The 27,238-nt window shown below is 40.2% G+C and overlaps 1 protein-coding gene and 1 long non-coding RNA gene across 2 annotated transcripts in view; one reads left to right on the forward strand and one right to left on the reverse strand.

Moving 5' to 3' along the window:
* Positions 1–890: 890 nt before the first annotated feature.
* LOC141784721 (uncharacterized) overlaps positions 891–27,238 on the reverse strand; it is a 107,188-nt gene continuing 80,840 nt past the window's right edge. The window contains exons 3-4 of the long non-coding RNA XR_012597472.1: positions 7,197–7,346; positions 891–1,020 (exon numbers count right to left, since the gene is read on the reverse strand). This is a non-coding gene — a long non-coding RNA (uncharacterized LOC141784721). The remainder of the gene's footprint in view (positions 1,021–7,196; positions 7,347–27,238) is intronic.
* Positions 4,824–27,238, forward strand: part of LOC141784720 (heparan sulfate glucosamine 3-O-sulfotransferase 3A1-like) — a 38,350-nt gene continuing 15,935 nt past the window's right edge. The window contains exon 1 of the mRNA XM_074662563.1: positions 4,824–5,715. Within this exon, the coding sequence (XP_074518664.1) occupies positions 5,159–5,715 (557 nt within the window). The 5' untranslated portion in view covers positions 4,824–5,158. The remainder of the gene's footprint in view (positions 5,716–27,238) is intronic.

The raw sequence follows: 27,238 nt of genomic DNA on the forward strand, positions 1-27,238 counted from the left end.
GTCAGAATTTTTAGCGGGTTTTTATCTGTGACATACACTTTGCATGTGTGTTCTTGCGTTTTACATCAGTGATGTTGAAGCTGCGCCTGTACTTCCATCCTGAAAATGCCAGTTTTACCTTGACAGACTACTCCAGACTCACCATTGTTACATGTCTAGTTTTCTTCATGCAGCTGTTTGCAGCTTGATGAGGTTTGTAACAACACCCACGTACCTGAATTCTGACACTGATTGGCTTGCCATGAAATTGTAACCTACTTTTATCATTTCAACAGACATTGGTACATATTTCACTGTCGGTAATATAGAAGTAATGGTATACTACACTGTAAAAAATGATGTTTAAAATAATTTTTAACTAACCGACTCAAAAATATTGAATAAACAGTGATGCCTACATCATACTGAATTACTTAATACAACAAAAAACACACCAAAATATTTTAAATAAACTTTGAGATGATATTTTTCGTCAGTACACTTGCATAACTTCAGGGAAGGTGAATTATTAATTCATTCTGATTAGTTTTACTTACCCCAAGCTTTTGAGACTCTGAAAGCCACCACAGTTTTTTTACTTAACCTAAATTTTAAGTTCACCAAATCAGCGCTATCCATCACTTAATTTATTTATCAATTTATTTACATGTTTGATTTTTTTTTTCGAGCTTATTAACAAATCCTTTCCCTGTAAATCTAACAAAAAGGGAACCTCCTCCTGTGCTTGTGTTGACCTTGATCAAACACTCTTCGGTAAATGGAGTGTAACTCCTCGTGTGCTTCGTTTCAGTTACTCCTGAGTTGACGTTTCCACACTATTTACAGAAACGGCTCACTTCAGATGAGCATTAATCTGATTAAAAAGAACAATTTATTTAGCTTTCCGTGCTCAATAGAAACTCTTCCTGGTCAGCAAGCCGCCTGCAGCTGAAGCAGAAGAGCCGGGACTGGATGGATGGATGGTCGACAGCTGTGTATATAGAAGGAGTACATTTCCTCTCACGGTGAAACAAGAAATCCCTGTTTGGGTAAAACACTGAGTCAGAGCTCTCACACCATAAACATGTGTGTAAACAGAGGTCCAAACAGTTTAAAGTAGACTTTTGTGGATCAGATCTATTATATGTTACTGTTGTTTGTTAAATCTCACTAAGGTTTGATTTATGAGATTATTTCAGTCATATTAAAGGTGTGAATTGGATTATTGAATAAGTTTTCTTAAGCCCTTGCTAATGGGCGTAATTGAGCTCTTAAATAAGCAACCTCATTTCAATTACGATCAAATTTAGACAGTTTTAGGAGATGAACTTCTTTTGCCAAGACGCTGCTCAGCTTGTGTGGAAATTTGTGACGCTGATCTTATTTCAGGTATGAAACTAGTCATAAATTATCCGTACATTTCCACATGTAAATCTGAGTTTTACTGGACGCATCTGTTTCCAACCATGTTTGCCCCATGGAGCATTGTACCTATTCTTGGCTTAATTTCAATACCCAGCATAAATTTTAGCAAGTGATTAAATTTATGTCTCCCAAAGTTTATATGCATGGCTAAAAATAAATACAGTGCAAAAAAAAAAGTTGAATATTTTATCACCACGTCCTGCAGGTCGAGAAATGTAAAGCTGTAATATGGCAGTAAAGACGTCTCCTCCTAACTGACAGCTCCCAAACCTCAGTTCATAAACCTGTCTGGAGATTATGTGCACGGCTGAGACACACAGTCTAACTACTTGGCCGGCGCTGCGATGGAAACATTTTCTGATTGACTATTTTTCTCACTGTTGATGGTGCATTTGAGAGAGCTATACGCACAAGTCGAGGTATGGTTTACACATTTCTGTGGAGCAACAATCAGATTCAGATTTTGCAGCCGTTTCTACTTGCTTTCCCATGACATGCCCTGAGAATTTATTCAATATGCAAAGTAAATGCATGACTGCATTCAAAGCATAATAAACTGCTTAAATTTAACTAAAAACCCCAGCTCTGCATCCAAGATTCCAAAAAGGCTGCGTCAGAGTAACCATAGTGCTGCAATTTGGATAAATGGTGAAGATGAAAGCAGAATTGCGTTTTTACATGCCCTCCAGACTGCTTGCACATTTTTCTGAAAGCACCAATGTCTGGGTGTGTAATTACACACTAAATGCTGTTGTTGTTGTTTTTTTTTAAGGAAGTGTGTGTCGCTGCAGAAACCGGACTGAAAATGGGCACATTGAGAAAGGCACGCCCCGCAGCTCAGACGCCGCTGATGACAACAGAGCTATTAGACTAATCAATGGTCTGATCAGCAGACAGACGTCATGATGGAAACGTAATGTCTCCACACGACTTGAAATCATTTCAAGAGTCTTTCAGTGGTACAATCAGTTCTGCAAAGTTACTCAATGAGACATGTTTAAGGACACTTTATTTAATGCATCTACTCTTCTGCATTTAGAAGGAAATAAAGTTCATGTTTCACAACTGTGTTGACTCGATATCAAGCTTAAATTTTAAAATAAAGTTCATCATGTTTAGAACAAACTGTTAGTCTGTATGATAGTTTGTTTAAAGTAGCCTAAGCTTAATAAAACTGATGTTTGCACAATGTTTCCTTTTTCCTTTGATATTTTTTTAATCTTTACTTTCTATTTATTCTTTTATACCATATTCTTAATGTTTATACTAATGTTTACTGTTTTTATACTAAATGAGCCCTTGAGTATTGTAATTTCAAGCCTCTGTTTGTGTTACACATGTTACAGAATTTACAATAAAGCTACCTTGTACAATCCATTGATAGGTGTTAAAAAAAAACATTAAATACTAATGATAAAAGATTAAGAGGCCTTTTTCCTGCATCATAATTAAATCTGTTGTACAATAATGCATGACTTTCAAATGTATAAGAGTGTAAATTTAATGTATTTTTCATATATCCACACTTTGAAAAAGTTTTTGAATAATTTCCTCAATTTAGAAACTGTTGTCTTAAACTTCTGGACCTCTAAGCTTCTTGAAAAGGAGAAGTTTTGAGTAATTCTTGTGTCTATCATACTTTCTAAAAGGTTTTACACAATTCCTTAACTTTGGTTATTTAAAATATATTATAAATTCATTTGAAAAGTTTTCACTCTGCAGAATAAAATTACAATTTTTTTCTCATTTCTCAGCAGGGAGATTTCAGCTAAGCTAAATGTTTTATACATGAAAATTATGACTGTAACCTGAGTAAAAATCAAATTACAACCACAGAGTGTTGGTAAACTTTTCAGCATTACTACTTTTTCCACTAAAACCAAGAACAAGCAGAGACGTTATGAACCATAAACATTATTTAGTGAAAGAGAAGCTTGTTTTGGATTCTCTACGTTCACATCAATCATGTCTGACCTCTTGAATTCATGCAGTGACCCTTTCAAAGGTCAACACCAACAGGTTGGAAACCTCTCTTATGATTGTGTTTTAATAAGTAGAAAAATAAAAAGCTAAGTACTTCAAACTTTTGGGATTTTATTTTTATCCATGTTGCGCCTAATTAGGCTTCCAGTATGTGTCCCTAACAGGACGGGGTGTGAAGCTATCCGCCCTCTGTGAGGGAATGCTGGGTGTCATCTGTGCCGAGCATCTCCGCAGCGTCCCAGAGACAGAGAAAAGACACGGGGTGTGATTTGTTAAATGCACGACACCCCTCCGTATTGTTTCCACAACATGGGGGACATCTGGCAGCAGCAATACAGCCCAGTGTCGAGGTCTCCATCCTCTTTCTCGAGCAGTGAGCTGTGCAGCATTGAAGCACTGCCTGCACATTCTCATGCTAATAACCCAAAAGGCTGGAGCAGATGTGAAACATTTGGGTCTGTTCTTGTTCACTTGTAAAGAAATAATGTGCCCGCTTATCATTATTTCACTGTTTTGTTCTTCTTCGTGTCATAAAATGAGAGTTCAGGGTGCAGGGCGTCGTCTTTGGTGGCCTGAAATGGCTCCATGTGACGGACGATGGAGTGTTTTCAAGACCTCAAGAATCATTTCTGCATCTCTAAACTGCCTGCTTTGTTGGAAAACTTGAGGAAGATGCACTAAAAAAAACTTACCAAAAAACTACACAAGTGAGCAGCTCCAATACAATTCCAGAGACGGAAAGAAATAAAGTTCCTTTGGTGCCAGGACTCCAGTCATGACGACTTTTCTTGTCAACCTGTTTTTTTTATTCAATTATTTATTGTTTTGAGATGAGACATTAAAAATTTTGCCTTCTTTTACCACTCCCAGAGTTTATATCCCACACAGAAGTTTTCAGGTGCTGTGTGTGGTAACTGGTTGTGTATGTTAGCATTCGAAGTAGTGCTTTCTGTACAGTGTATCAACATATTGTCTTCCCTAAATGTTCATATTTATGTTTAGCAAAACAAGATATCAGCGACTATGACTCTAAAATGAACTTAATAGATAAAATAAATAAAATAAAATAAAAAATGTGCATGTATCTCTTTTATAAGCCTTTAAGCACATTTTGATTAGTCATTTCCTGCTTTCCCACTTGTAGTATTATTTACCTTTATTTTGTACTTGTATACAGGAAACAGGAATATTTACATAAATACTGATTAAAGGAAAAGTGATAATAAAATAAAAACGTATGTCTTCAACTTTTATCCCTCTCACATGAAGGCAAAACTTTGTTTTCTAAATGAAAAACAGCTCTAATTTATCAGGGATGTTCTATTTATCTTTGTCCCGCCTACCTGCATTCCTATTGGCTACTGCTGTCTTCTCTTGTCATCTCATTGGTCACTTAAATGCCCGTCAAAAAACCTGACGTGCGAGACAAGTTTACAACTCTATACACGTGCGGCTGGTACATCAGGGCTCGCGGTGGCATCCTGCACAGAACGAGGACAGAGGACACTTCACTACCTGAAGCAGACACCGGTGTGACCTGTGGGATAAAGGAGCAGCTCCGGGGTTTTTCCATTTCCTCGCGCATTTGGCGTCCTCACCTGAGCCCAGCAGGTATTATTCTGCACTTTTCAGGAGGAGAAAGACAGGTGTTCCTATCCACAGCAGCACTCTGTGGATGAAGGCTCAGCTTTCGGTTTCTTCATGGCAAAAAGACTCGGTAATGTGTGCCTAGCATGGCTGTGGCTCCTGCACCGACTACCCAGGGACCGGTATGGCTTTTAGCCGCATCAGTAAACTGGACCCCCCGTCCCGCGGCATCTTCAGGAGAGCGGTGGTCATGCTGTGCTCCCTCCTCACCTCCCTCTTCCTCCTGCACTGCCTCACGGACCGCTGCAGCACCTTATCGCCGGTGAAAGCGTCCTCCAGCCGGGTCGAGGGGCACTTCGAGGACTTGGAGTCGATTCGGAGTAAAAGACTGGTGTATGAATGGACAGCCGGGTCGGAGCTGACGGGGTACGGAGCTTCCAGACGCGCGTCAAGGGTCCTGACGGATGAGCGCGCCGGGCACACGGAGCTGCCGGGTGAGTCGCTCATGTTGCCTCCTCCGGATTTAGTTGCGTCCAGGAAAGTGTCGCCCAGGTTCGCAGGTAAACTCAGTCCGCTTGGGGAGGGGAGCAAGAAGCTGCCTCAGGCTCTCATCATCGGGGTGAAGAAAGGAGGGACCCGGGCTCTGCTGGAGTTTCTGCGGGTTCATCCGGACATCAGAGCCGTGGGAGCGGAGCCGCACTTCTTCGACAGAAACTATGACAACGGACTGGAGTGGTACAGGTAAAACTAAAACAAATATTAAGCCATTTATTGACTTTTAACTGACGTTAAAATTTTTGCTTTATTTATATTAATACCACCAAACTATGATAAAAAAATACTTTGAGGGCATTTCCCTCCTTAAATTCCCTTTAATCGTCTGTAAACTATCAATAGCCGTTAAATTGCCATCGAGATTGATTTTGTTTACCCAACTTTTTATTCAGCCTGCATCATTAGTGAGCACATAACCCAGAAATCTTTACTTAACATCTCAGCTTTTACAGAAGCAGTCTAATTGCTGTTGGACGAAGAAGCAGCCTGTTGATTTATTACGCTACATTAAGCCTGACTTCATTAGATCTTATCAGGCTGCTCGTTTTGTTGCACATTTTAGGGTTGACTGCCTCTGATCAAAGCCAGAGCTAAATAAATTTACAGTTTATGGTGTAATTTCCCTGTTAATATGACAAGGATATACATACACAAGTATAAAATATAATTGTGTGTAAGTAATGTGCTACAGATTATGTATAAACACACATTTTCAGGTTGTCTACAACTTTTTTTATGAGTTTTACCATCCATAACATTTTTTTTTCAATAAGCTGAGCCGCTGAACGCACTTGAAGTAACAATTAAAAAATAAAAACAGCATAATTTAGCTTTAAAAGTCTTGTTTAAAAAATGAAAATTAAACTATGGAAAACTACTTTTGTACATATTTTTATAAAAGCGAAATGTAAAAGATTTTGATCCTCTTTAAAGGCACCACAAGAAGATTGCACTTGAAGCTCAATTTAGCACACCAAACTTTTATAATTAACTTAAAAATGAGACATTTTTTCAACTCTAAGGCTCCAAAGTCATCTCAAACCTTTTTCCTCTAAAGTAAAAGTCTTAATTTGCTTTTAAGTACTTTGTTCGACCTAATTCTTCTTTTATTGAATCAGCCTCAGTGTTCCCAAACTCTAGCATAAAGACACTTTTACTCTCCTTCCACATCTTCCTGACTCTTAATGGAGGAAGTTTCTGCTGCGTTTTCTTCACACATTGAGTTTTGTGATTGATATCATCTGTCACACAGGGTGTGCGTGAGTGAGTGTGTGTGAGTGAGTGTTGTGTGTTCACGTTTCCAACGGCCTGTGGGGAATAATGGCTCTCTCAGTGGTTCTCTGTCTAATGGGGCATTGCCGACATGGCGGCTCTGTTATTAAGAAGGATTAGGGCCATAATGAAAGGTTACCTGAGTGTCTCTGGAGGTATAATTCACCTTTTGATTGAGTTAACACTACACACACAGCACCCTCTAAAAGCCTGGAGACAAAACTTTTACTCTTCCTCTCCAACAACTCCCTCCGTGCCCTTCTCACTCTCCCCCTCTCCTCCCCCACAAACACTCTGGCTCTCTCCCATCTCCCACTCACACACCTCCCTCTTTGTGCCTCTCTGAGAGTGAACACTCTCTTTTCCCCATCACTCTTTCACACCCTTCTGTTTACCTATTCATCCATTGTGGGGTTTTATATCCATGAGGGTCCCATCCATCCCGAGGAGTTGCCAAGATTCTCTGGAATTTGGACCGTGCCTCCATGGACAGACCTTTAGTGCCGGTTCCTCTTAATGCTGTCCATTTGAAGAACACAAGGACCCTTGAAATGAAAAGAGGAATAAATAACTGTTACAACAGCGTGGCCCACTTTGTGGGAGTTCATCTTGTTCGCTCTCCTCGACAACGTCTGAGAGTTTTCTCGCTGATGGTTTTCTGCGGAAGCTTTTGATTGAGTCGAGTTTATTTGAAGTTGTTCGCTTAAGGTCACCTGGAGGAGTTGTTCATTTTGAAAGTGCTGGTTGAAACATGGAAATCAGCCTGATTGTATTCCCTAAACTTAAAACCTTAGCATTTTGTTTTCTTAAAAGTTGTGCACATACATATACTGTTTAGAGGTCAAATTTTGGAAGCGGCGCTTGAAGACTATCGAGAACCCAGAACTAGAAACAAGAGTAAAAACTTAATAATACACATTAAAAGTAGAATAAAGGATCAACATGCTAATGTTTGTTAAAAAAAAGGTCCAAAAGCTCAAGTTAAAGTTAAGATATTAAGTCAAAGATTCATACAAAAACAGAATTAGAATATTGAAGGCGCATGTCTTTACGTGAAGGAAAAAACTGTCCGCTCTTCCAAGAAGCTCGACAGAAGTGTAAAAGTACAAAGGGACTGTAGATGAAAATTAGCCTTTCCTATCTTAAGTACATTTACATTTGTTAAATGTTAATTGATGTAAACTGTCTCTTTTCAAATAAATTGATAAATAAAAATAAAAAGTAGCAGCTCCAAAAATGTCCAGTCAAAACTTCGCAACGACAGGGATTAATTCTGCATAGAAGAGGCATCTTGAGGAACAACCTGATCGCACGTCACTTTAAATAAATCCACAGAAAAGCGGTCTAGAACATTTCCCCTCTGATGTCCGATCACATTGTGCAAATGTTAGTTTTAGTTTCAGGCTGCCCCTGAGAGTTGAGGAATATTGACCGTTAGCGGGCAAAGATGCAAGAGTCCCTTTGCGTTGAGGTTTTGCTCACCTTTTCTGGATTCTAATTTGCATAAGGACCTGAATACATGTTATTCCTGTAAAAATAAGGATGTAAAAAATAAAAAATGATTGGTATATTTTGAAAGCTGCAGATATAAAGGCTGGGTTTGAAGGGAAATAGTTTTGAAATAGTAAAGAAACATGTCCCTACAGGCTTAAAACAAAAACAAAAAAATCTCCTTGAAATGTTTTTTTTCTAAACGAGGCAAAATATTCAAGCTAATGTTTTTCAGTCGGGGAGGAAACTTAAAAATGCAAAGAAACTTCCCACAAACTCTGTCCATGCTTGAAACTTTATGATGCTGTTCCTAAAATATATCAACGGAAAATGATCCCATCAGTTTCCAGAGAAAGAGCTCAGTTTTTAGGTTGAGACTCAAATGGTAGAGTACGAAAAAAAACAGCCGCACAGGCCCTTTGCTTGCTGAAAATCTGCCTTTTGAATTAATGAAAAGAAAAAATGGAAATTTGTTGAGGCTAGAAAACAAGTCCAAGTTTTGAAAGTATGTTTCAGAGCTGTGTGGCAATTTCACAAATATGAGAATAAAATCCAAACAGCTTCTAGTAAAACCCGGTGATATCAAGCTCTACAGAAAGTTAAACTGTTGCTGTTCCAGAAACAAGACCTGATACAGAAGCTAATGTGCTAAAGATGAGTCACAGTCTCCATATTTAGAAATAATACCATTAAACGAAGAAAATTTAGTTGATATTTTGAGAAAAGAGAACACTTAACCTAAATTATTTGAACCCTTTCATTAGCGACAGAGGATCCACTTCCACATCAGGAGACTCTCTGTTTATTGTCAAGGCAGATATGTGTCCTCAGCATGCATCACTCATCCCGTCCCTGTGGGAACGTGTGGAACAAACTTTTAACACCTCTAAGCTCTTAATGTGACGTGGCAGCTTCTCCAGCCCTCCTTTTTCCCAGCTTTGCTCAGAATTAAACTTGTCTGCCTTGTTATGGGAATTTCCATCAAACCTGCCCCCTGAAGTCACACGGCACCCAAAGCTATGATGCAAAAATCTGTAATTTATTGAGAAGGATAAAAGTTGCTGCTTTGACAGCTCGCCTGTCACGGCATGAAGCATTGGTAGCTTTAGACTTTTAGCTCAACTTTAATGTGTCCAAAGACGGGGAAAGTCTGTCAGAAAGTGCTTTAACTCAGATATTGGTGACGACTTTACATTTTACTCTCTCAGATTCTAGTTTCTGGATTCAGCTCTTGCCTTTTCATGCGCTTCTGTCCCGAGACTTTCAGGCCTTTTGTTAAAGAGGAAAGCAACACCGGACCCAATCTCCCACTCAGTGTTACATTTCACCACACATTTCTCAGCGGTGTATCCGTATAATCACATACAACCTATTAGGCTTTTGTTGTGGAAATGGACACTCAGAGTGAACAAGGAGGTCAAGCACAAACACTGGGAGCTACAGCAGAGGTCCACGCCGCAGAGCAGTCAGTATTATGTTTTTGGTCTACTTGGGTTACTGACCGCACAGCTTTCACCTGTCTAGACCAGGCCGCGGTCCTATTTGAAGTCTGGATTAGCCTCTACTGGATCCTTTAATGGGTTAATTATCCTTCATAAACCATGTCTGACCTGTTAATGCCACCATCACTGATATATTTATCCGTATACAGACAGACGTGTCGTTACCAAGGGAGTGGATACACAAATTCACTCCTGTTACGGCCACACGGGCATAACAAACAAGCCTTCACAAACCCTTATCTGAAACAGACCACCACTTTCAAACACAGATAATAAAATTGTCTCAAAGACTTTATGTGCTATAAATCTTTTAGTAATCTTGCTAAAAAAGTTTGAATTCTCTTTTAATGTGTCTCTCCAAGTGTGCAAATCTTTAAAACTCTGTGAAAGTAAATGAAAAGAGCATGCTGAGTTGGAAAGCAGCTGAAAAATCACATTAAATCAGGGGGTTTCCTTATCCTGACACTGTTTAAAGAGACGTCCTATGAAATAAAAGAGGAGTTCTTAACTATAAAAGTCGGGAGAACGGTTTTGAGATGGTCTGAGAGGTGAGGCAGGCGTTTCCACGTGTGTGAATGTGAGATTGGTGTGATAATGTGTCGGAGTTTGAACACAGTGACTGCCATTTTTCCCTCCTTTAAGTGAGCGTTTAATATTCATCAGACTAGTTCCCGTTTTGACAGCTCGCCTGTCACAGCAGGCGACCAAGTTTTATTTCTGTTAAGCAGAGAAAGAATTTAAAAAAACTGCCCCACAGTCGCATTTGTCGGGTCCCGATGGTGAAAAGCTGCTGAATTCACAAGCTTTGAATCGAATCCCAGCTTTCAAGTTTCTGATTTTCTGGCCGTGTTTACAGTCGATGTCAGTGAAGTGGGTGGCGGGGTTTTTTTACACTCTGGCGTTGTTCGGCGCTGCTTTGACGTTGAACTTGTTATTGTGAGTGTGGAGAGGTTTGGAGGAGCAGTGGAAAGGATGACATAACTCTGAGAGGGAGAGGCTGAGTGCAGAGAGTGGAGAAAAGAGAAATCCAGTTTTATATCTGATTGGACGGTAAATGTGTTTAGCCTATGTGTGAAGTCACAGGAACATTTGAAAGTTGCGTGTTCGCATCTTTTTTTGTGTTGTTTAACTGCGCTGTCACCAGTTTGAGGTCAGATTTAACATGTGCGTCCATATTTATGTGAACATGTAAACTGTACACACCTTAACTGTACTTTTGGCACTTGTTGCTGCCCTTGGATGAGATTTTCTGCTTAAATTGTGGTTCCTGCATGGCTGCTTTTTTACTTTAAAAAACAGATCATTCTATTTTTTCTTTAAACAGATAAATAATATCACTTTCTCTCATTTTTCAGCATATTTCCATCTTTACCGCTCACTACATCTGCACCAAACCGTACACTCTTCAAAAAAACTCTCACTAAACTTATAAATTAATCATCCAAAAATGTAACCTTCCTTATTTTTCCCTTGTGTTGTGTTTCTGTGTAAAATATGTTCCACTCTGCTCTCTTTATTGAGATTGTGAAAGGAGTCATTTGTTTTAGGATTTCTCTGAGGCACTGATGAGATTTTTAAAACAGATTTTAATCTAATAGTTCCCCTGGTTGTTTCAGCCCGACACAAGAATTTCTGAATGTACACAGAAAGAGCGATCTATGGATGCTAATTTCCTCATGAAGCACATATTGCTCATTCTTTAACAGAAAGTTGGGTTTTTGCTAAAAGGAAGGTTTTATTAATAACGATGAAATTCCCAGGGCAGAAAACCTGCCGTTCTGCTTTAAATTTTTCAAGAAGTTGCTTTTCTGTCTGGAAAACTCATTAAGTGTGTAAACCTAGCTACACATTTCCAGTGAGTTACAAGAAAGGAGTGGTTTTGGGATTAAAAAGAAGCTTAGATGTTTATCTTTTGGCGTGTGATGGTGAAAAACAAACATTTGAAAGAGGATATCTACTTCCGCACGCTGAGGAAACAGGTTTGTGGACGGCAGGTGTAGCAGAGAGGACCGGTCGAGGCGGGTGTAAGGGTCACGTTTGGGGTTTCAGAGAGCACACACACACAGCGGACGTAACGTGATCACCATCCTGAGCATGAGCCCGGAGCTGCCTTTAGGTTGTGAAAGTGATTATCGGGGAGTATAATTGTAAAACCAGGACCCTCACCTCCTGCTGTAGGCATGCAACCCACCCATGACTACATCCCCCCACTCCTTGCCAACTCCTTGACCTCTGCCACCCCCACAGACATCTTAGCATGCCCCCAGCAGCTGACCCTTGGAGGCCCAATGTGAGGGAGGCTGATGGAAGCAAAGGGGACAGTCCAAGTAGTGGCTGTCAGCAGCTGCCCTCTGGCATCCTGGGAATCTGCCCCCCGATGGGTGAGTGAGGACAGGCAGCAGGTGCAGGGTGCTCTGCAGACACCACCTGGATCTCCACCAGGCGCTCACACCTGATGTACTCACCTGACACACCTAAAATAAGAGCTGTTTGTTGACTGCAATGAAGAAGCCAAAAGGTTTACTTCAGACAAATATTTGAGGCCTCAGGGATCAGGATCTCCAGGAGCTTTGATGAGCATGTGCAGAAAGGGAGATTGATTGATCACAGTCAGGAGGGTCGGCCGTGGATTCTGCCACCCTTCGAGTTCACAGAGCCAGCAGATGGTACTGTAACTTTAAGATCAGGTTACATTGTTTCTGGGATTCAGTTGTTTGTTCACTTTGGGGTTTTTGTGTACACTAGTCGGAAACCTGTTTGACCTCGCTGGATGTGAGGCGTGTTGAGCCGAGCAGCTGTCGGTCTTTTACGAGGTATTAGCCCTTACATTATAAGCATTTATTCTGGGATTCACATTTCAAAAAGAGAGGCTGAGGTTGCTTTTTTAATGTGGGGAGATATTCTGATAAGGAAACCAGCGCTGAAACATCTCTGATACAATCTGTGAGAAGATATCATGTATCAGCATTTGGTATGTGGGTCTCACTGATCAAATAACAATCAGAAATGTCGTTTCAGACTGTTCAGGATCAGCTCTTATTGTTTTACATTGTGCAATACCTCCACTCTGTAGAGCTTTGATAGCTTCTATAATAGTTCCTGTCATCCCATCCTTTCTAAAGCCGATGACCTTTTCAAAATAAACAGTTTGAGGTCTGCTCCATTTCCAGGTGAGCTACCTGAACCTCTTTATTGGTTTTCAAGTAATGCCCACGAATGTCAGTGATGTTTGTTTCCAGTAAAACCTGCCAGGTAATGTTTTCTAACATCACAGCTGCGCTGCCTTCAGGCACTTTACACGAAGAAATGAAAAAGAAAGAATCATGTTTGCCATTTTCTGTTCTTGTCCGTTTGATTCCTTCGCTTTTTTGGCAGCTCAAGGTTGAAGAGAGTGAAGTGTTATCTGTTCACAAAGAAAGAAAGAACGACTGTAACCCTATCATTTGGCGCGGGAGATTCACAGGGTTTATTCTACACTTCTCATAGCTTGCTTTCGTAGAAGTGAGCTAAACAAACCACAAGAACAAGCTCATGCATATCAAGACTTTTGGAGGATTTGAGGAGGATGCAGCCAAACCTCTGTTATTTGGACACAGAAGGGCTTGGTAAATGATGTATGGATGGAGCATGTATGCATTACAGCCCTCAGTGGTGCGGATTGGCAGGATAAACCAACGCCTCGGCTTGATGGATCTCTCTTTCGCATCTCACAGGCAACAGCTTTATCACAGGATGGGGAGCGCTCCATATTTTCCAGCAGAGAGAGAACGACATGGACAGAAAGCAGGGGAACCAGTGGTAGAGAAAGTCTGAGAACCAATAAAAAAAGAAGCTTTCCTCTCCTCTTCTTCAAAACACTTAGGTCACTTTTCATCTTCTGTCATTTTTCTTGTTCTTCATAAAGGGTTAAGTGTTTACATCCCTGGAAAGTCAAAGGTTCATCTCTTTGAAGGGTCGTTTTGAGGCTTTCAGGCCAAACACGGATTCTCTGCTTCGCCGCTTGAAGGCATGGACTCCAACGCTCCTGCCATGTGTGCGATCTGCAGCTGCCTGTGTGGCGATAGGATGGCACCAAACATCCTTTTTGTCTTGCTCCATCGGGGCTTGGCCTGTGCCAGTCGCCTTGGCAGCACCCGAGTTACAGACATGAGCAGAGGCAATGCCAGACGGCACCTCAGGCACAACCTCTGTTTGACTCCCCCAACCTCTGTTTCTGTGCAGAAAACTGAATTAAGCTGCAGCTAAGCATGAGCTGCAAGTGTGTGTGGCTCTTGAAGTCCATCTAAAGCGAAGGATTGGCATCTTTTTGGCACGAGGCACAAAGAGGCCAACACATTTCCCCCTTAGATGTTATTTTCCAGCTTTCAGCACTTCCACATCCAGCATGTTGTGTGTATTCCTGCTATACTACGAACAAAGAGTTGCACGGTAGCGCTGAGGGGAATAAAACATGCTGAAGATTAGGGTTTGGCAGTACTTAAGACCATGACCAAAAATCCTGCACAATTTTGTAAAATAGCTAATAATGGAGGTGTTGAATGGAGTGAGAATGACAGAGTGGCATTTAATCTGCACTGAGAGCTATTTTATTCAAACAGGAGCGCAGTGCAGACACTGAAAGTGCAGTTTGGAAAAGCTACCTGTTTCCTCAAGTGGAAGTCCAGCTGTGCAAACAAATGCTTTAATAAAACCCATTGTAGTTTGTATTTGAAAGGGTTTGCAGCACAAAAGAGCCATTGAAAAGCATTACAACTGGATTTCTCATTAAGACTGATCCGTTAAGTTGTATCTAAACTGTAGTCTGACCTCGTGGATGTCAGGTTTACTCCTTAAAAAAGACTCATCTCTGTTTTTAATTTCCTCTAACATTTAATTCATTCAGAAGACGGTTGACATCTACTCCTAACTACCAACGAATGTAGGGCTGCTTGATTAAAGAGAGGAATGTGTTAGAAAATGAGTTTGCCACCCCTGACCAGCTTATTGATAGATGGAGTGCAACAGCACAGCCTGCGTCTCTTTACATAAAGATGGAAGAGGGTGATAAAGGGTCTGTGTAGTGCAGCGGCCGTGATTGATAAGCCCACAGAGGAGTGCAAGGAAGCCACCCAGTAATTCAATTAATCTTAACCTGAACACTAGTAATTGCTACAGTAACTCGGTCTGACTGTACATTAGACAGGAGGGAGATTGCTGTCACAGGAACATGTCCAGTTAATCGAAAGAGGAAGGAACATCCTCGCTGCTATGGAGCTCCTTTTTTTTTCGTTATTATCCTTTCTCCTAAAGATGAAGATTTGCATGTTAATGAGAAGAGCAGGGAACAGATTTTCTTCATGGGAGAAGTCAGGGATAAATCATGGCAGGGAAAAATTATAGATGCAAAATCTCAGAGAAGCTTTTCGCTGCTTTCTGTGGATGTTCTTACAATAACGTTATGTAATCATCTGCAAAGAAAATGTCATGTGTTGGAGCAGTCCTACCTTTCTAAATACATTTATTCTCTTTTTTTACCCGTGAGAGAGAAAGTTGATCCATTCCTCTTTTTATCTGTCAAGTTCTAAGCCATAGCCAGGGGCTAGTTAGCGTAGCTTAGCTTAGCATTTAGATGGGAACTCAGGGACTATTTTAACTTCTTACTATTGAAGTATTTGTAAGGGTTAAAAACACAGTGTTAAAACTGAGTGTTGGGTTATCTATATGGGTGCACAGATCACAATTTTCTGGCCAATCACCAATCTTTAAAAAGCCTGACCTGCCGATACCGATTCGGGCCGATATCGATTTTTTATTTTTTCATAACTGACAGCATATGCCTTCAATGTTCCAATCTTATTTTATTGAAAATCATTGATCAATACCTTTTAAACAATAAAATCTATATGTTTTAACTTAAACAACTAATACAGTGTTTCAGAGTTTTAGGTCTCAGAGCAAAAAAGCTACAATGACTGGCTGTCAGACCTTCCTAGAGGTAAATAAGATCAGTTTCATATGTAAGGATGGGCCGATCACCGTTCTCTGATCTCTAATCACCAATCACCGATTTCCCCAAAATTAAGGAAATCGGTTGATCGATTGGTGCATGTCTAGTTATCTAGTTGGACATATCGACTATATAAAAGAAATAGACTTAGCTTAGCCCTTTGGGACCTACCATTGTTCAAGACCAACAGGAGATAGTCTTACATTTCTACATAGTGCTGTGCAATCTGGAATGTCTTATTTGCTTTAGTTTTTGTCCTAACAACAACAATAAATTGCTTAAAAGTGCAATAAACATTAAGAAAAAAGAAAAAAATCCACATATATTTCAAAATACAGAAATTGCATAGCTGTATCCCTCAAAGTTGCAAATATAAAAAACGTACTTCATAAAAAAAGTGCATTCGAAAATAAAAGAAATGTATTTCTTAACTCTTAAGTTGAAACTTGTTAATAGAGAAAGTTAAATAGCGTGATGGCGTTTATTTAACGTAAGAAGTGCTGCAAACACCCTTGGTCTAGTTCATAGAGCTTCTTGTTATGTGTGCTTTTTTGTGTATTTTTTTAAACTCTATCACTGTGACAAAAATGTGCTCTGAGACCTTGTGAATGTGAAATATGTTCGTTTAACTTCCTAGACCTTATGTCCTAAAAAAAATGATCTACTCTATCTGGTTTTAAACCTAACAACAATCAAAAATGAAAATGCCAATTGTAGGGCCATCGCTACGCTGGGCTATAAGGGTTAAAGGTGAAACCAAAAGTAAAGTTATGGTATTACAAAATGATTATATGCCGATTTAATCAAACACAGTCATCAGGCAACTTAATCCCAATTTTTTAGATCAAATGTCATCTGTGCTTGTTTACACCTGGGTAGTAGCTCACTAAAGTATTATTTACACAATATATGACCAACATTTTACAGTCTAGTGTGGACTATCCTCAGAAAAGCACAACCACATTAGTTAGTGACTTTTCCAAATCTAAACTCAAGACTTAAAAAATGGTCCCTGATAAACCCACTGGTGTTTTCATGGGTAGTAAATCAACCCTCCCAAGGTTTTTTCATGCTCAGCTCATCTAGCTAGTGATCTTCTTATCCAGCTCTTGATGAGTAAGAAAAAGCAGTATTTAAAAAAAGTGTTCTTCAAAGGTTTACTCTTCCTTTGTAGATATCAGAAATTGTGATCAAATGTTTCTGCAGACCACATTTCAATCTATGACTTCCTGCTCAGATTTCACCATCACATGTACCTTCCATTGTCTCTAATGATCAGCAGGTCATTGTTTTCTGTTCCTTTGTACCGAGCACCTTTTAAAGTCTATAACAAAAGGTTTTGGATTGTTAGAAATCCTTTGAACACACCCGAGATATTGATCCTATTGTTCCGTGTGAAAGCACAGCAGTGAGTTGAAGGTGTTGACCCGGAGAGACAGAAAGACAAGACTTCTTTATGGGTTGGTTTTATACGTCCTCTAGAAACTGGACACCTCGAGAATTGCGGATAAATCAAGTTTACAGTAAAATCCATTTTTCTTGCCCTTTGTTTGTCCTGATCTTTTACTACACCTATTTCTTCCTGTCCTGCTCCCGTTTGAACTCTAACTCTGAGTTTAAACGTCGTGCTCTGTTCTTTCTGCATTATTGTGGTGGTTTCTCTTTTCAAAGCTGGCTTCTTCTGGGTCATCTACGGCCAGTTTGGACTGAGGCAGAAACATCAGTGTCAAGCCTGTGGGAGTTGACATGAGCCCAACTCATTTCAACCGTCAAACACGGCGAGGCCAGGGCTTATTATGTCATTATGCTGTCAGGACGATTGTTTATTCTGACATCTTTGCCTACCAATGTCACATCCTCCCCTTCACTCATATCTTCAAGCTTGTTATTTACAGCCAACCGCCTACACAGACAAATGAACACGGTCTAACATTCGAAGTCTCCTCTAACAAGACGCTCCTCTGTTCTTCATCCTCCACAGCTCCCACAGCCACCTCCCTAAACACGCCCCCATCAATTATTAATCCAGCCAATTAGCGGGGCTGCATTATTCACCAGGAAGCTGTGATCACATCCATTAACGGCACCGCCTCGGCTCATTGTGGCCTTCCCGGGCGGCACTTGCACAGCCTACATACGAGACCACAAAATCATGTTTCAAACATATTCAGCACTGAACTTTTTACATTTACTTTTTACTTTTTCATGAAAAAAATCCTCAGCCAGAACTGGTAAAATATTTAGTTGACAACCTTTTTCAGAAACAAAAATGAAAAAAAAGTTTAGTATGGGTTAAAAACAAGGTGATAAAAGTGAGCGTTGGGTTGTCTAGTTGGACATAAAGATTGTTTAAAAGAAAAATGTACATAGCTTAACCTTTTGGGACCTACCATTGTTCAAGGCCAACAGGAGATATTCTTACATTTTTACATACTGCTGTGCAATTTGGAGTGTTTTTATTTTGCTTTGCATCCCAAGTCTTTGTCCTGAAATTACAAAATGCAGAAATTGTATAGCTGTATCCCTCAAAGTTGTAAATGTTTATGTTAATGTAAAAAATGTTAGTTTAATGTTAGTTTAGTTCAAAAAACAAAGGATTGATCTATCCTATCTGGTTTTAAACCTAACGACAATCGAAAATAAAAATGCCAATCGTAGCGCCATTGCTACGCTGGGCTATAAGGGTTAAAAGGTGAACCCAAAAGTAAAGTTATGGTTTTACCAAATGATTATATGCCGATTTAATCAAACACAGTCATCAGGCAACTTAATCCCAATTTTTTAGATCAAATGTCATCTGTGCTTGATTACATCTAGGTTGTAGCTCATTAAAGCACTATGCACGTAAGAAGAGAAGTCTCGACAACCGTTGGCTGCATGTAGCATGGACAGAAAATCAGTCATTTCTTATGGAGTCATCCTTTCTGGAGCTCCCCCTTGTGACTGGCTGCAGAATAGGTTTTAAAGTCTCCTCAGTCATAACAGATAGGACATGTGTCTAACTAAAAATTCAGATTTCTCAAGATCTGTAAAGATCAACCTAATTTTGATTCTCCGTGAAGCAAAACTTCATCGAAAGACAATGAAAACAGAAAACACCACTGAGTCATTAGCTCTGTAAATTAAGAAGACATTCTGCCTCTGTCTTTATCTCTGCAGGAGGAAGTAATGTGTTTGCTGTCCTCCCTCCGTTTCCCACTGCTCCACCAACAGACCAATCCTGATTGCTTGTCAGCGGGATTTATGGACCCTCAAATCTCTGAGCGAAATCACTTCCTGTTTTCCTGTGTTTACCGGACACACAGCCGGGCAGCCGCACATTCGATAAAGAGTGATTTATTTTCATTTGCTTATCTGCTTAATTGATGTCCCCCAGGCCTCCCTGGCAGCCATAATTTCATTACACAAACAATTTAGAGAAGTTTGATTAACACAAATGAGAGTTCAGGGCCCCTACAGGTTTACACGGCGCTCCTACACATTCTCTGTGCAGATTGACTCGGCGTTGGGCTCGGCCTTTGTAGTGCAGCCATTAATAACCTTTCTCCTGCAAAACAGACAGTAGCAAGAAAAGGATTCGGATTAATTAATCACGATGAAATGTTTCACTTTGATTATAAATGCAACACCTGCTGTTGTTTTAATCTTTCTGCTTTAACATGCTTTTCTCGCCTCCCCGTGCCGTTTTTCTCCTCAACGAGCCGCACTGTGGCTGATTTAAAATCCTTCCCTTCAACCAGATTCTCATTACGGCCATTGAGACGCAACTGTATTGATTTTGTTGTTCAGGATTCACCGCAAGCATCGATTTATGCTCCTTCAGAGACAACACTGTGTAATTAGGCTCATATAGTCGAGGGTTCACCCCACTATCACCTCAGCTAGAGCTCCTCATTGATGATTCTGTGCTTTGTTAGCTCAAATGTAATGCGTGGCCTAATGGGGAGGCTTTAACGCACACACAGGCTGAAACACACATGCATGCACAGACTGAGTGTCTGTAGTGGGCAGGTCTGTTTCTGACATGCACATTTATTACATCATATTATTTTCCACTCAGGCCAGCATTAGCACCAGCGGTGAATACTCTCCCCTCACCACCCTGTTTTTCGCTCTTATGTTTCTCCTCTCTCCTGCATCCAACTGGCTTTTAAAGCACGCTTGGCTCTGGGAAGGCGTAAATCCAGCAGCAGGGATTTCCCCCCTCACCCACAAAGCTTTTACTTCTAGTAATCGAGTGCCAGCGTTCGTTTTTCGAGCTCTCCCTGATGAACTCTTGGATGCACATTATAGCAAAAAATGGCCCTTCAGAAGAGTGCTTTCCAGTCCCTAGGTGAGAGTGCAGACACGCACAAGCAGACGGACACACACAGAGACGATGTACACGATTCCTGCTCAACATTTGGCACAGTAACACTGAAAAACCTGTCAACGCTGTGAGATTTATTTAAGTTTTAGGGCTGAGTTTTGCAAGAATCTGGTGAACAATTCAGTATCAAGATACAGGGGTTAGATTCAGTTTGTTGCAACGATGGAAGAAAGGCTGTATGCTGTTAAATTTAGATGAAATTGTACAAAAATAGAAAGAGAAGAGACACTTGCATAAATTGTTTGTGAAGGTAAGTTTAGTTTTATTATGCAAGCAGATCAGACGGATGTGTTTGTGTTTATGAGTCTCTGTAACATCACACATCAGAAAACAAGTCTTTGCAAAGAAGTGAATGCACATCTCACTTTTAAGAGAGGAGTTACTTTGGTTGTAAAAATCTTTCAAATCAAGTATCTCTACCTCTTCATCTTGGGTTTCAATTGCTTGTTTTAGGTTAATCTCTTAAGTTTTTATTGTTCAAGAGCTGAAATATCCGTAAAAATCTTCTGATCACCAAATTAAACAGATCTGATAAATAAAACAGTGTTTCTTAAAGCTCTTTGGTACATTTCAGGGGCTTTGAGACAACCTGCTGCTATCTTCAGCTCACTACCTGACTGAAATCCTTAATTCAGTAAATGAGCAGCTGTAAATCCATAAGAAGGTGTAAGAAATTGGTCAGGTGAAATGTTTTCATTCCAGGTAGCACTTTCACCAAAGGTCTGATTAAAAAAAGACACGTCTTGCAGGTGAAACAAAGAATAAAGAGTTTTTATGTTGGAATATCTGTCTCAGGTACGTCCCTGGATAGTCACAATTTGCTTTTACTTCTCCACTATTTCCTCTGTAGGTTTACTTTGCCATTACAGCCCAGTAATGTAAATGCAAATGTGATTGAGAGTGCTTCATAATGGCCTCTATTACACTGTCATGAATATGAATGACACTAATATGCAGTTCGTTGTGCTTTGCTTCTTTTCTCTACAAATGAAGGATCGTGCACACCCAGCCCCTCCTCGTTATTGTCTTTACACCCTATTTATTTATTTTCTAATTGTGAATCGGACGCTCGTATTTATTCACGCCGCGGCCTCTCTCTGTATGTGCGGCACATCCGTCATTCAAGCCTGGCGGAGTTTGACTCAATAACAGCGCGAATATCCAGCCATTATCCCTCCACAGAGAACTCCCTCAATGTTAATGTGTTTTTAGGACGATTACATCAATGTGAAGGATTGAAAAATATCCCTCTGATTGATAACATGAATCATCAAGCCTGGGTTGCCACCCCCTTCAACACCCCATTTACCATCTCCATGGTAACTCGAAGGGCACTTTCTTCATGGAGTCACCTGCTGGAGTATGTCTGGTGCTGGTGGCTCAGTTATCAGATTGGCTTTGGATGAGAATAGGAAAATTCATTATGGTTGATTACAGGAAACAATGGCACAAAATGTACGTTGTTAAACTGAGCATAGATAAACCACAGTCCTGCTCAGAGGAGAGTGAGGTCCAACATCCCTTATTTGACATATATGGGGATGGGTACCTTTCACATTTGAAATGATACGGTACCGATACCTCGTATCTGGCCATATCGGTACTCAACTGTAGCAATTTTCTGTACTTTTGTGTGTGTTCATATGGTACTAAATATTAATTTGTCAAAAAATCGAATGTAAAACTTTTTCTCAATATATAACCTTGCTGTGTTCGTGTCCAGTATGTAAAATCATCTACTCTTCCACTCCCTCACAGCCATGAGGATGAGTTTAGGTACCAAAACATGGTACTGTTTCATTTTATGTGAATCGGTACTATAGACAGAATTCGGCCGGCAACTATAAAAGTACCAAATTCAGTACCCATCCCATATAACACATAAAACAGAGGCATCAGTTCTCCAGGTCTCAAATTTATACACAAAAGGTAGCTACATGTAAAAAAAAAAAAAAAAAAAACATAAAACCTATGATAGGGTCATGGTTTCCTCCTTTCTACCATGTTACCAAAAATAAGCAATCTAGAGAAGTGTCCATTAGAGATACTACTGAGGTCAAAGGTAAAACAGAAATATATTATTTTTGCTTATTTCCAGATACCATCAGCAGGGGAGAAGTCATCCCACTTCAGGTCCAAATTGGTTACAAATTTGCCCTAAAATGCCCTCTTGGGAGCCAAAAAGCACTCAGTTTCCCTCCTGGTTGCCAAAACATGGTAAAGTGCCCTCTTAGGACCCAAAACAGACAATAAAGTGGCCTCAAAAACATGCAGAGTTTAGTGCCCTCTTCAGTGGCAAGAACGCGCTGTATGTGCCTACCTATTTCAAGTCTGTGCATGCCACTAACCGTCGGGTTGGTGGCGATGAAATATGGTTTCAAAAAGAGCTACACATCTGCACAATAACAGCACAAAGCTGAATGCAATGGAAGCCTAAAAGCAAGAACAGTCTAAACCTTATTCCCCCAAAATCAGAAATCAGTTAGCCTACTGATCGGCTGAAATTTGCAAAGCCATTGTGGATACCATTTCTTCTTTTTGAAATGAAAAGGCCACTGAAAGTTTATCAACTCAAGACTGTGAGGACTGAAGCATAAGTCTGCAGCACAAAGAAATCCCTCAAAACAAGCTTTAAGTTACAGACGAAAGATCTCCAGGATGTTGAACAAACCAAATCTCATGTTTCAAATTATTCTGAAGAGACATGCAGTTGGTGTGGGGGTCTGGTGTCAGTTATTTTTCAGTTCCCAGCTCCAGCAAAGCCCCGCTTTTAGCAGAGAGCGAAAAAAGAAAACCTCCACTACACTGAAACATCGTCCTAACCTCGACAAAGAGGGTCTGCCCTGTAATTAAGTTCTATTTCTACAACCATCCGTCTCCGCTCACACAGAGCTGACAGGCTAAAACATTAGCACGTTGTCAGCGGCTCCTCAGACGCCACAGCGCTCTGTTACACTTCATATTATCAACCCAGCTCCTCAGATGGAGTTACCTCTCTGCACTTTGGGGAGGAAGAGGAGGTGTTTCCCTGCTTTGCGGCCAGTTTAGCTCCGAGGTGATGGGGCCTCCTGGTTTCTCACTGGGGGTCTGTTGGATTCTGGGTCACAGCCCAGCCCCAGGCAACCGCTGGCTCCACTTTAGCCATCCTGTGTCGCCACTCTACAGCGGGTCATTTTTCACCTTTTCTCTCAGCGTCAACCTGTTTCCCGCCACGCTAACAGTCAGCTACACACTCCTGCAACTGTTGCTGATAGCTCAGCGGTGTCACACACCTAAACATCACCTGTTCTTTATGCACGGGCTGCTGCCTCGACAGAGCCGCACTGACTTCCATTTTCCCCGGGCTATTTATTTAATGGATAATGCAAGGGACGCAAAATGAAAATCACCCATTCGACCATGTCTTTAACCTCCACTCCACCCTGCTTCCCGTTCCTCAACTGCATTCAGCCTCAGCACCAGCGAGCATAAATCATTTTGGTAACTTGTTGGCTCATTATTTATTCTCCGGGATGTGTAAGGAGAAGCAAAAATGAATCCTATCAAATATTTAAAGCTCCTAGATGTGAGGAAAGGAAGATAATCTTCACCTCCCTCTGTCTGTGCCTCTCTAGCAGGGAAAAACCTCGAGCCTGTATGTAATGAGTTTATGTCAAAAAGAAGCGATAAGAGGGAGCATTCATACATGCTAATCTCTGCCCCCTCTCTCTGCTTCTTCTTCTGTGGTGGCAGGAGGTGCGAGCTCGCTGGTGTGCTCTGGCACAAAGATGAGGAAAGCGATGTGATGGTGCCAGATGCTTTGTATTCAGAGCCTGGGAGAAGAAGTATAGAGGGAGGAGAGGAGGAGGAGGAGGAGGAGGAGGGGGTAGACAGAGAGGAAGAGAGCATGGAGACAGTGTAATCACTTTTACACTTGCAGATACCGCTGTCCGCCTGACACTTGACTCTTATCCCCGGGCTCCTCTCTGCTCTCCCCTCTGCCTGTATCTCTCTGTCTGAATTTCTCCTGTAAAACCCAGTGGGAGCCCAAATCCACAACAGCTATCTGACTGTGATTCAGGGCAGTAGTTTTACAATAACATGCATCCCCAAAGGCTTAGCAACGAGTTGGATCATAATTTGAAATATTTTCATTCAAGCTTTTTTAAAATTTCATGAAATAAGGTCCTAAATTTGTTTTGTTTTTGACCTGATTGTACTAGAAAGGTACTCTGTAAGTCTGTAACTGTATTTAAAACAGTCACATGACACTTGCTCTGCTAGTTGCACTCATCATTAGCATTTTAACTCTTTGATACCAATCATTGTGCAATTCTGCCAAGACATTCTTACATACTGTAGTGCCTTTCATTTGCTTTACATCAATACAACCCATATACCCCAAAGTTTAAAAAAAATGAGTCAACTTGTGTCTTGACTATTGCAATAAATTACTGTATCCCCCAAACTTGTAAATGTAACAAAGTTGCACAGTGTCCTTTAAAAGCACATTCACAGTCTGTACATAACCTGCTTTTTGAGATACAGCCAGTTTTGTAATCCATTAAAATATAAAAATGCAAAATCTGCAAAGAGACAACTGGAGAATCTGTGTATGGTTCGTTCGTTTGTTATTCTGTTTCAAAACAAAACAAAACAAACAAAAAAAAAAAATCAGACTTTTTTTTTTGGTTTTCCGTTTTAAAACCAAAACGGAAAAACGGAATAACAGAAAAAACGTGTTTTTCTGTCCTGGTTTTAAAATGGAAAAATGAAAAATAATAAAAGATTGTGTCAAAATTGTTTGTGCAATATTTTGATATTAAATGTGAACATCCCTATATAAAAATTAGACAAATAACTCACATTAAAGGTTTATACAGACAAGTTCCTGAGCTTTTTTTGTATAAGAAACAGATCACTGACGATCCACTCCATCTTATCCGCGCGCATCTGTGCACTCCTGTGTGTTTCAATGAGACAGTCAGTGCACAGTTTGCTGCTGTCTGATCTGCTCTCAGATAAACCAAGAAACATCATGACAACATGATTTTATTTGTGAAATTCTAAAATCTCCCTAGATTTGAAGAACAATCAGTCTATCTTGTCTGGTTTCAAATCTACCGTCTACATTAAGTGTTGTGCTGGCACTTTGCAGCGGCTCAGCGATAAGTGATGACGTATTTGGTTGGAAATAAGAGGTGGTGACTAATTTCTGCTGCTGGCCGTTCTTTTTAAATAACTTTACTCAATGAATGCTACAAAATCAGTTTCAGTTCATTGTTGTATTGAGAGGAAATGATGGCATGTCAGCCAGCATTGCTTATGTATTCTAACTTCTGTCTTTGATGCTAAAAGCAGAAACGTTGTGAATTTGGTGAAATTTACAAGTTAGGTTAGTGTTCTTAACTTTCCCTGCTTCTCATCTGTTTGAAAAATTTTGGTAAAAATACTGCAGGAGGCTCATCTGTTGAGCAAGCTGTCAGTAGTGTCAAATCCTCTTTTCTTTTAGAATAAAAAAACTAAAAAAAACTCCTCCACAAAATATAATTGCAGAAATAAATCAATAGCAAAGTTAACTTTTTTGAGAAAAATGTACTTCATGCAAAAAAAAAAATAAAATAAAAAAAATTCTGGCTTCACTTTTAGGAGCGGTCATGTCATCTCTCTTTCTGTCTATGCTTTGAGTTGGAGAATGAGTACACATAGACGATCCATTGTGTGATCAAAACATGATCTTTTATGTATCAACAAGCTTTTAAAAATGTCCCAAACTGAGAAATGAGTTGGTTTTCAGCTAGAATTCCTTATACTTTGAAACATCATCATCACTGGCTGCTTTGTTGAACTCCTAACTTGGTTATGTTGTGTACATTTTTACTATTTCAGGCATAATTGACCTTGGCTTAAAGCTGAAACCCGAGCTCTCAGGTTTTTGTAATATGTGCACCATTTTGTGACGTTGTTAGCGTTAACTTAGACTGTAAGTGCCCTGAAAACTGGTTAAAGTCAGCTGTCAAATATTTGGCTTCCTAGGTTTTGGAGCTATTGGGTTTCATATAGAAATGATGTTTAACAGCCTCTCTGTCCCGAGACAAAGTACTGTAAAGTACAAACTGTATGACGACGGCTGAAACCGATACGTGCAGCTCTCTGCTGTGAGGTAGTCCACGGCGTCTGAGGGCAGAAATACAATGATGTTCTGAGTTCATAAAAGAATATCTGCCAGCTCTGTTGGCTGAGACACTACCTGACTAATTTTGGCTCCTCTATATGCATTTTGAGCAGGACAATGACTCCTTTTCAGAAGTTGTTCTATTTTAGAAAATCCCAGGCGGTTTACAGTCAGAGCTTTCAGAAGTGTGCCAGACGACTCAGAGTCGGGCTTTCAACCTGTCAAGTTCTAACTTTAACTGTACAGTGTGCTTCAGAGTTCAGTTATATTTATTATAATCAGTACATTGATATGCTTACTGCTGCTGTGGGGATGAGGTGGAGATGTTGGTGAAGATTTCGAGTACAATGTGGAGACAGGTTTTCACATGGAAATATCTTCAGTTCTCGTCACATGGACGTGTGTATTGTTTGGTTTTACTTATTCTAATTTTTATTGTAGCTGGAAACACATACACATGCAAATCCTAATTTATTCTCCTTCACTCGAGAAATCCTTCCTTTCCTACCTCCTAAGGATTAAATCTGCTTATTCCTCAGATATTATTTAACATGAAGTGTGTTTAGCAAAGGAGCAGCAAGGGTTAAACATAAGATTAGAATTCTGTGTAGAAAAGCAAGAGGACCACATGCACCAAAAGCAAGATCTGTGACAAAGCTTGGAGAGATGAATAATTATTGAGACAGAGACACGGACTAAACCCACTGGGGACTACAGACCTGACGTACCTCTGCAGAGGCTGACACACGGAGGTGTTCTGCACCTCCTCCAAAATGTAGTAACGTCTTGAAATAACGTGAACTGCAAGCCCTGAGATTGGTCTACTAATTGATATTGTGTATCCCATAGCTAAAGCATTTCCTGAATCAGCATATATCGTACAAACATTTCATCTCCTACGATGTCTCCGCTCTACTCTTCTGTGAAATAGTTGC

The sequence above is a fragment of the Halichoeres trimaculatus genome, unplaced genomic scaffold (assembly GCF_033239565.1).
Source record: "Halichoeres trimaculatus isolate MK-OKI-2021-1 unplaced genomic scaffold, fHalTri1.1 fHalTri1_scaffold_23, whole genome shotgun sequence".
NCBI classification, from domain to species: Eukaryota; Metazoa; Chordata; class Actinopteri; order Labriformes; family Labridae; genus Halichoeres; species Halichoeres trimaculatus.